We start from the raw sequence: 10,471 nt of genomic DNA, 5'->3' as shown, positions 1-10,471 counted from the left end.
TGTGCCATGTCATTTGCCTATTTAATGATTTTGTATGCATTTTATGGTTCATATAGCAGGTCACAATTTCATAGCAATGCTAGAAATTTTAAGTTACCAGGGAATTTTTGTTAGCTCATTAAACTGATTAGTATATGAAAGTATTAATTTCTTTCGTAAAATTTTTGCCTAAATAGTGGAATTCTCATTGGACATGATTCTTGATGATCTTTTATGAGCTAAGTTCATAAAAGTTATGATTTCATGGTCAGAACTGATTCCAAGTTCAGCTGAACTGATTTCAAGTTTGAAGTAGTGTATTCATCTGTAGCAAAAAGAAAGATCAGGACAATGTAGCTAGTTTTTTACAAGGCTCAGTTTATTCAATAAGGAGACTTCTAAGGGAGGTTTTGAAGTATTAGCTTGAATTTGTGTCTTCATTCTTATGAAATAAAGACACAAATTGATACTGGTTCTGTTGCAGGAAGGGGGACCCCTTCCAGGGCCCGAAACTGGGCTCTTGTCTAACACTCGGAAATGAATTGTCCGAGGAGACACATGTGCTGACAAAGCAAGAGATTTTATTGGGAAAGGGCACCCAGGTGGAGAGCAGTAGGTAAGGGAACCCAGGAGAACTGCTCTGCCTCGTGGCTCGCAGTCTTGGGTTTTATGGTGATGGGATTAGTTTCCGGGTAGTCTTTGGCCAATCATTCTAATTCAGAGTCTTTCCTGGTGGCGCACGCATCACTCAGCCAAGATGGATGCTAGCGAGAGGGATTCTGGGAAGTGGACGGACAGGCAGGGTCTCCTCTCGACCTTTCCCGAACTCTTCCGGTTGGTGGTGGCTTATTAGTTCCCTATTCCTTATCAGGATCTCCTGTCATAAAACAACTCATGCAAATGGTTACTATGGTGCCTGGCCAGGGTGGGTGGTTTCAATCAGTGTGCTTCCCCTAACAGTTCCCTTTTGAAAATGCCTTTACTTGACAAAATGTGCTCAGTCCTGTCCAACTCTTTGCGACCGCATAGACTGTAGCTTACCAAGCTCCTCTGTCCATGGAATTTTTTAGGCAAGAAGATTGATGCAGATTGCCATTTCCTACTCCAGGGTACCTTCTGGGCCCAGGGCCCAGCCTGTGTCTCTTGCGCCTCCTGCACTGCCCCTTTATCACTGTGGCGCCTGGGAAGCCCCTGTACTGTTAGCCAGAGAGGAGGGACCCCGCCGTCAGGCTTTGCTCCCTCCCTCGCCCCTGCCCGAGTTAGGAGCCCCACCACTGAACCCCACTACTGCAGATCAGACATCAGGAGAAAGCCCTCTTCCTGTCCTGCCCAGGCTATATGTTTTTAGACTTGGAATTTTGACGGTAGCTAAACTCCATCAAAAGATAAACATTATCCTCTAGAGCAGAGGAATTCTTGCTTACTGTCTCCTGTATAGGCTTATCTTTTGTGGATATATTCGCTCAGATTTAACCAGTATCCTTAGTCTGCTGCCATTTCTAGGACACAATTCAGATTTGCTTTGTGTGTAAGAGAGCTCCTAGTGTCCGGGGGTGAGCGCAGACAGGCTTCAGGGGAAGGCCGCGGGAACCTGGCTTCCAAGGTTCTGCGGCAGTCTTCTCTCTTCCCCAGTGTGACCCTCATTCTGTAACCTTCCAACTCCTCCACGGATTTGTATGTCATTGGAATCATACCTCTGGTTCTCACTTTTTAAAACCATTTTAGTTTAAAAAATTTTTTCATAGGGACTAACTAGAATCTGCTTTTCCTGGTGTTACAACTTTCTTTTTAATTCTGTTAGGACCCTACACAGCTTCCCCAGTGGGACAGGGTGGGTATGGAAGAAAAACTGACTCAGATGTAAGGTATTGACAAACAGGGACTTTCCTGGTGGTCCAATAAGGTTAAGATGCCCCGCTACCACTTCAGGGGCACGGGTTCCATCCCTAGAAACAGATCCTGTGTGCCGTGTGGCACAGCCAAAAATATATATATTTAGATACAAGCATATAGAGACCCTCCCTCCCCAGTGTATTTCATAGTACTTTGCTTTCCTGTGCATCTCCCCCCAGATAACACAATGGATACACTTTCTGGCAGATAATTTGCTATCATTGTGGACTCTAATGTTACTCTATGCTGCTGCTGCTGCTAAGTCACTTCAGTCGTGTCCGACTCTGTGCAACCCCATAGATGGCAGCCCACCAGGCTCCCCCGTCCCTGGGATTCTCCAGGCTAGAACACTGGAGTGGGTTGCCATTTCCTTCTCCAATGCATGAAAGTGAAAAGTGAAAGTGAAGTAGCTCAGTTGTGTCCAACTATTAGCGACCCCATGGACTGTAGCCCACCAGGCCTCTCTGTCCATGGGATTTTCCAGGCAAGAGTACTGGAGTGGGGTGCCATTGCCTTCTCCGATGTTACTCTGTAGTAGTATTTAATATAGAAGTTAACCCGGGGTAATCACAGCAAGTGCTTCAAGAAGGATGACTGAGGATCTACAGCTGTGAATAACCTTCTAAATGAAACGTAAAGCACATTGTTCATACCAGAGCCAGTTCCATTTCTAGTTTGAGAAGTTATATATCTGAAAGCCTGACCTTTCTTAGAAAAATCTCCAAGGGCCTAAACACTTTTTTAGACCATAGGATTTTGGTGAGACTGCCAAATCTAGCCTAAGAAGAGTCCTGGAATTTTGTGAGTTTACCTTAAATTGCAAGCATTGTGGCACTAATGGAATGGTGGCAATTCCCAAACTGAAGAGTATATTAGTCCCTATTCATCTTAGTTCTACAGGAAACATTTAAGACATTTTCATCTAGCCTGAAATTAGTTCAGTTTCTGCTCATGTGCCTGATGATACTGAAGCTTTGGTTCTACAGTTGTGTCAGCAACAAGGTGGCCTGCAGTAAGTTTTTCCCCCCGAGTTCTGATCGTTTAAAATTTACTTCTGAACCTATTGAACCTTTGTATTACCTGTTAAACTTCTGTCCCAAATAAGGCCTTCTCTGACCTCATGGGTGAATTCCTAGCATGCATTTTAATATCAGCGTTCCCTCTGTTGTTTCAATGCTGGTGGTTCTCCCAGAAGCACAGAAGAGTGGAATTCAGTGAGATCTGAGGCCAGCCCTCGTCTTGGATCACTAAGCATGGAAATCCCTGGGACTTGGCTTTCCAAGTGGGTATTCGTAGATGACCCACTCATGCCTGGCTTTAACCAAAAACCTTGATCCCCAAACCCAAGTTTGTGGTAGAAAAGTATCAAATGAATATCGCCTTGCTGTGGTTTATTTCTTTTCCCTTTAAGAGAAAACATTCCTGTTTAAAGTACTTCTGTTTTATCATTTTTAAATGCAAAGATTTCAAAGTTGAAGTTCGTACTTTCCCTAGCTGCCATTTCTTTTCATCTACTCCCAACAGATTATGCTATTCCCAGATCTGCCTTTCTGCTTGCTTTCTTTTTTTGAAGATTTTTTTTTTAAACGTGGACCATTTTTATAGTCTTTATTGAATTTGTTACAGTATTGCTTCTGTTGTTTATGTTTTGGGTTTTTGGCTGTGAGGCCTGTGGGATCTTAGCTCTGTGACCAGAGAGAGATCCAACCCACACCCCCTGCATTGTCCTCTGACTTGTAAAAGGACATTTTGAAGTTGGTAGGATGCCGGCTACTGTCTGGTGCTGTGGTATGGCCAAGTGGGACTACTTCCACCCAGAGTGGTCCTGTGAACATTCTTTACTGCAAAAATGTAGCCTTCACAAAAATCCCAATTGATCTTGTTATATGTGCTCACTTCAGTGGAACTCCTGTGTGCTTCCAAAATCACACCTGCTGCTTGATTTGGTTGAAGCAACTCTATCCCACTTTAGATAAACTTTGGTTTGTATGTGTATAATTAATATCTTACTAAACCAGTCTTTCTGGTAGAAAATATTTTTAATAGAGTTTATTTTTTAAGAAAACTTTTATTTTAGATTCACAACAAAAAAAGAGGAAGAGATTTCCCATATACCTCTGCCCACAATGTATAGCTTCTCTCACTATCAACTTCCCCCAACATAGTGGTACATTTGAAATAATCAGTGAGCCTTTTGTTGACACATTATCACCCAAAGTCCATAGTTTACATTAGGGTTCACTCTTGGAGTTATATGTTCTATGAGTTTGAACAAATGTAGTAAGATACCTACCTGTATAGTGTCATACTGAATAGATTTTCTACCCTAAAAATCCTCTGTACTCTGCCAATTCATCCCTCCCTCTCAACCTTCCCCTGGCAACCACTGATTTTTTTTTTTTTAATTGTCACTATAAATTTGCCTTTTCCAGGATGCCATATAGTTGGAACCATATAGTATGTAGTGTTTCCAGATTGGCTACTTTCATTTAGGAATATGTATTTAGGTATTCTTCCATGTCTTTTAAAGGTTTGGTAGCTCATTTCTTTTTTGTTGTTCAGTCGCTCAGTTATGTTCCACTGTTTGCGACTCCACGGACTGTAGCATGCCAGGCTTCCCTGTCCTTCACCATCTCTTGGAGCTTGCTCAAACTCGTGTCCATTGAGTTGGTGATGCCATCCAACCAGTGATGGTGAGGCCACTGTCCTCTGTCGTCCCCTTCTCTGGCCTTCAGTCTTTCCCAGCATCAGTATCTTTTCTAATGAGTCAGCTCTTTGCATCAGGAAGCCAAAGTATTGGAGCTTCAGCATCAGTCCTTCCAATGAGTATTCATTTCTTTTTAGCAGTGAATAATATTCCATCATCTGGATATGTACAGTTATCCCTTTACCTACTGAAGGTGCTCGGTTGCTTCTAAGGTTATGAGTAAAACTGCTATAAATGTCTCATTACACAGGTTACTTCACCCCTAACTACTCTTTGGTTTATTTGCATGTTGTTTTCTTAGGAAAAGCACGTCATCTGCAGAGAAAGGTTTTATTTCTCCCTTGGTCTTTGATTTGGTGTCTGCTGTTAACTTGGGGAGATTCTTGGTTGTGATTGCGTCAGGTGTCTCCTCTGTCCTCTCTCTTTCCCCTGGCCTTCCCGCTACAGAGGCATTGGCTGCATCTCTCCTAACAGTTCTCCTGCGTGCTCTGCTCAGTTGCTCCGTTGTGTCCACCTCTTTGCCACCCCGTGGACTGTGTCGCTCAGGCATGTCCGACTGTTTGTGACCCCATGGACAGTAGTCTGCCAGGCTCCTCTGTCCGTGGGGATTCTGCAGGCAAGCATACTGGAGTGGGTTGCCATGCCCTCCTCCAGGCGATCTTCCCAACCCAGGGATCAAACCCAGGTCTCCCGCATTGCAGGTGGATTCTTTACCATCTGAGCCACCAGGGAAGCCCAATGGTTCTTATATATGTTTTTTTTCTTTTTCAGTCTTTTTCCCTCTGTCTTCTAGTTTTGGAAGTTTCTGTTGACATACTCTCAGGCTCAGAGATTTTTTTCTTTTGTGGTGTGGATTCTGTGGTGAGCCATCAAAGGCATTATTCACTTGTGTTGTGGTGTTTTGATGTCTGATTTCTTTTTGGTCCTCTTTTAGGATTTCCATCTCTCTTACATTACACATCTGTTCTTGCATGTTGCCTGCTTTTTCCATTAAGGCTCTCAGCATAGTAATCTTGGTAGTTTTAAATTCCTGGTCTGATAATTCCAACATCTGTACTAGCTCTGCCATTCTTTGCTTGCTCTTCAAACTGTACTTCTGCCCTTTGGCCTCCTTGTGGTTTTCCTGTAGAAAGTGGCCATGCTGTCCCGGGTAGAGGCACTGCAGTGACAGAAGGCTGGTGCTCTGTGTGACTGGCCGCCGCCTTGGGGAGCTTGTTTCCCTGGACTGGAGCCATGTCGGGGCTTCCCAGGCCTTCCACTCTCCTGGGAGGGGGGCTGCTTCCTGTCTCTCAGGTTGTAGCTTCTCATGAAGTAGTTTCTCTGAAGGTCACGCGTCAGTAAGAACTTAATGCTCTGACATATTTCAAAACACTCGCTTTTTTCTCCCCCCTACTGGAAACATGATGGGATTTTTCTTCAGTCATCACTGAGAACCCAGTAAAGCTTCTGAAGGACCTCACAAGAGGGTCAGGTCCTCCCATGACTGAGTTCCCCTGGCATTTAAGTCTGGTTAAAACTTGTCCACACTGAGCTCCCAGCACCTGGTCAGTTCCAGTCCGGGTTCCCAACCAGCACTGATCCCTCTGAGGTTTCCATGCATGGGTTTCTGCTCCATTCAGCTGACTTCACAGTTCATTCAACCTTTTTATTTGTTATAATTGAGGGGCGACTTCTAAGGTTCTTCCTTGTATGTTGGGCCAGAAAACAGAAATTAGATCATTTCTTTTTAATCAATAATTTCTCTTATATACATACTGTCCAGGGCTTGCTGAAAATCCAGAGCCAAGAGTGTGTACGCTGTCAGACCTTTTAGTGGGTGGACTAATGGCTCAAGATTACCTTACAGGCTCAGAGCAGAGCAGAGCCAAACTTTTCAGTATCCAGATGGTTATAAAGGAAATAAAGATGGAACTTCTCTAGTAGTTCAGTGGTTAAAGAATCCGCCTTGGGATGCAAGGGTCACCGTTCTGGGAAGATCCCACATGGCACAGAGCAACTAAGCCCATGGGCTACAACTACTGTGGCCCACACTCTAGAGTCCACGAGCTGCAACTGTGGAGGCCGTGTGCTGCAACTGCTGAAGCCCTCTCGCCTTAGAGCCTATCCTCAGTAAGAGTAGCCCCCACTTGCTGCAGCTAGAGAGAGCCCATGCGAGCAACAAAGACCCACTGCAGCCAAAAGATAAATGAATAAACCTAAAAAGAAAAGGATATAAGGATGATTGATAGGTTATGTAACTTCGTGAAAATCAAAGGTGCTGGTGGGTGATTAGCTGTCCTGCAGACTACCACAATTTAAACATAAACAAGACAAGTTCTTAGAAATTTGATAATATTAAAAGTAAATAGTTCCTTAGTCAACAAGGACCTGCTGTCTAACACAGGGAACTCAATATTCTATAACAACCTATATGGAAAAAGAATCTGAAAAGAATGGATATATGCATATGTGTAAATGAATCACTTTGTTGTATACCTGAACCTAACCCAACATTGTAAATCACCTGTGCCCCAATATAAAATAAAAATTAAATTTAAAAAAGTAAGTGGTTCTTTTTATTTTTTTTGGCTGTATTACATGGCATGCGGAATCTTAGCTTCCTGACTGGGAATCAAACCCATGCCCCCTAAAGTGGAAGCACAGAGTCTTAACCATTGGTCTGCCAGGGAATTTCCGTAAATGGTTCTTTAGTATAGTAACTCTTTGGTAAATGGATATATGTAATCCCAAAGCTAATTTTGTTACCTAAAAAGAATGAAAATTGTTTTCAATTATAGGATAAGCATAAAGACCATATTGACCATCAGAAGGATAAGGTCGCCTTGACTCTGGCACGCCTAGCCCGCCATGTTGAAGTGGAGAAACAGCAGAAAGAAGAAAAGAATAGGGCATTCAGGGTATGTGGCTGCTTGCTTGCTTGCTTTCTTTCTTTTTTTTTTTTGTGGCTGCTTTCATTGATGTTTTACCAGATTATAGAATTGTTCGTAAGAAAGTTAAATAGACACTTATATAATCAAAAGATACATAATTGGATACAAGTTCAGCATGAAATCTGCATAGCTTAATGGATTTAGTAGTAGTTCATGATGGCTTTTTATATCTGTTTTTGTTTGTTGGATTTTGATCATATATGTATACAGACCAAAAAAAAGAAAAAGAAAAAATAGACTTGAGTGGGCTTTATTTTGGGAATTTAAACTCATGGGATTATATAAGTTTCTGGTTACTTTATCACAGTTTATCAGGGCTTCTGTAGATACAAGCTGTTGAAAGGTTATTTTCTACACAGTAGAGCCAGACCACTTTCACTTCAGCCTCTTCCTTTGATTATTGAATTAGGGCAGTGGAAGATGAAGCCTGATTTAGAATCTTGCATGATATAAATGTTTTCAAGCTTTGACTTGATTTTTAGAAGGTTGCCAAATGAAATTACCTTAGAGAACTCTCCCAATACTGCCAAATGTCTATTGGGAGTAAAATGTTGGCAGTTGAGTGAAAAAACTTCCTATTGGGAGTTAAAAAATGGAAATACAAATCACAGCATAATTTTACCATGTATATTTTTGCTTCCTTGTTCCGTTGGTTATTATAAAGGAATTTACATATTTCTGTCGCCTTTGTTTTAGTATCTCCTAATCTAATGTAAAATACCTTAATCTTTAAATTTAGAAGTACCTTTATTTGGAGACTTTTATTAATACTTTATAATGTAATACCAATTAAACTAGAGCATAGTATTCTAATTGTATGTTTAAAATGCTTCATACATTAGTGATTTTTTTTTTTTTAAAGATTATTTCTTTCCTGGCAGAGACACTATTCATTTTTAAGGAAGCTTCTTTCCCCAAATTACATAAAGTGTGTGTGTGTATGGGGAAAGTCTCAGAGAGGAGTGGTTATCAAGCTATCCTCTTTTTCTACCCATTTCCTCAGTGATGCTCACTGCTTTTGTGATGAGTTCAGAGTAGTTGCTGTGACAACAAGGGTTTTTCTCAAGCGTAGTTTCAGCTTTTACCTATGCAAACGTTCATTCATTGTATTAAAGATTTTACCTTGTTGTTGGAGAAAGTTTTTTATAACTTTGAAATTCTTGTTTACCCAATTTTAAAGAATACATTTTTCTAGACTTCTTTCTAAGAGAGAAATTGACTCACACAGGTTCTTTAGCTCCTTGCTTGCTATCCATTCATGATTTTTTGAAAATTTCATTCTCCTTATATATAACTTATTAAAAAACTATTGATAGAGGACAGAAAACAAAAACAAAACAAACTACCTAGAAAGAAAGATAATAAAACTAATTATTGAAGAATTGTAGTAGGTGTTAACTGTGACTACAAAATATAGTAGAAAATATCTTCCAGCTCTTCTAGGCCTTTTGATTTTTGGTATCTCACTATTAAAGTGGATTGTCCATCTTTTATGATGGAAATGTTTTTAAAAAAATAAAATCTATTAAAATCTTCACTGAATAAATCACTTTCAGAGATAGTGTATTGTGCTTGACTAGTTGACCAGTTACCAGGTTTGCTTATTGATATTCCAAGAGTTAAAATGACTCCCAAGAGGGGATATACCCCTAACATGTGTAGGAATAGCTATATAGTGCACATTAGCATCTTTGGAGAATTAGTACTCTATGGCTATACTTAGAACAGCGTTGTGTAGCTGATTTCTTTTCGGATTACAATCTTGAATCTCCCTGTCCCCCTCTTACCTGTGCTGACAGAAGATCCTGTTACATTGCTAACAAGGTCATTCAGTATCCTGGTCTGTTTCTTGCAAATCTAGCATTTGTGGCTTTGTGACTTCTTTTTAAGGATATAAAAACCTTTTTATCCCCATCCATACTTGCAAAGAGGCCAAAAAAAAAATAAGAAAAAAAAAAAAAACAAACCTTTTTAAGATACAGTGTGGTGTACCGGTTAAGTGCATGAGTCCTAGGATCAGGCTAGAGAATGAGAGTTTAAATCCTGGCATTGCTGTCTGCCCTTGTGCAATTTATTTGAACTTCCTGTGCCTCAGTTTTCCCATTATAAAATGGCAACAATACTGGTACCCATCTTACAGAGTTATTGAGAGAATTAGATCTAAGATGCTTTTAGAATAGTGTCTGGCACATGGTAAGTGGTTAATAAGTGTTAATTGTCATTAGGTTGGTGCAAAAGTAATTGCAGTTTTGCATTGTTGAACTTTGCCATTTGATATTGAAATACATTCTTAAATAAGTGTGGTTATGTTATGCATCATTTTAATGTACATTTTTTGCTGTTTTTTTTCTGATATCTTATTGTTTATTTTATATGTATTTTAGACTGTGGAAAATGATATTAGACTAAAAGCAAATTCAAGTGATTTTCTTACTTGAGTTCAAAATGGGTTATTAAGCAGCAGAGACAACTCGCAACATCAACAATGCATTTGGCCCAGGAACTGCTAACGAACGTTTAGTGCAGTGCTGATTCAAGAAGTTTTGCAAAGAAGAACAGAGCCTCGAACATGAGGAGCGTAGTGGCCAGCCATGGGAAGTTGACAGTGACCAACTGAGAGCCCTTATTGAAGCTGATCCTCTTACAACTACACAAGAGGTTGCTGAAGAGCTCAACATTGACATTTTTTGAACTGTCATTCAGTTTTTGAAGCAAATTGGAGAGGTGAAAAAGCTCAATAAAGTGGGTGCCTCGTGAGCTGACCAAATAAAAAAGACTGTTGTTTTGAAGTGTTTTCTCTTATTCTATGCAATAACAACAAATCACTTCTTGCTTGGATTATAACATGCGATGAAAAGTGGATTTTTATGACAACCAGTGACAACCAGCTCAGTGGTTGGGCTGAGAAGCAGCTCCAAAGCACTTCCCAAAGTCAAACTTGCACCAAAAAAGGTCTTGATCA

General features: G+C 40.6%; 1 protein-coding gene across 8 annotated transcripts in view; it reads left to right on the top strand.

The window, feature by feature from the left end:
- Positions 1 to 10,471, top strand: part of ZNF451 (zinc finger protein 451) — a 97,110-nt gene that overhangs the window by 20,603 nt on the left and 66,036 nt on the right. For all 8 annotated transcript variants that reach the window (XM_043907005.1, XM_043907004.1, XM_043907003.1 and 5 more), the window contains exon 4: positions 7,357 to 7,476. In XM_043907005.1, coding sequence (XP_043762940.1) covers positions 7,357 to 7,476 — 120 coding nt within the window. The remainder of the gene's footprint in view (positions 1 to 7,356; positions 7,477 to 10,471) is intronic.

This window comes from Cervus elaphus, chromosome 7 (genome assembly GCF_910594005.1).
Source record: "Cervus elaphus chromosome 7, mCerEla1.1, whole genome shotgun sequence".
In the NCBI taxonomy this organism is placed as follows: Eukaryota; Metazoa; Chordata; class Mammalia; order Artiodactyla; family Cervidae; genus Cervus; species Cervus elaphus.
This window is presented reverse-complemented; position numbering and strand designations above follow the sequence as displayed.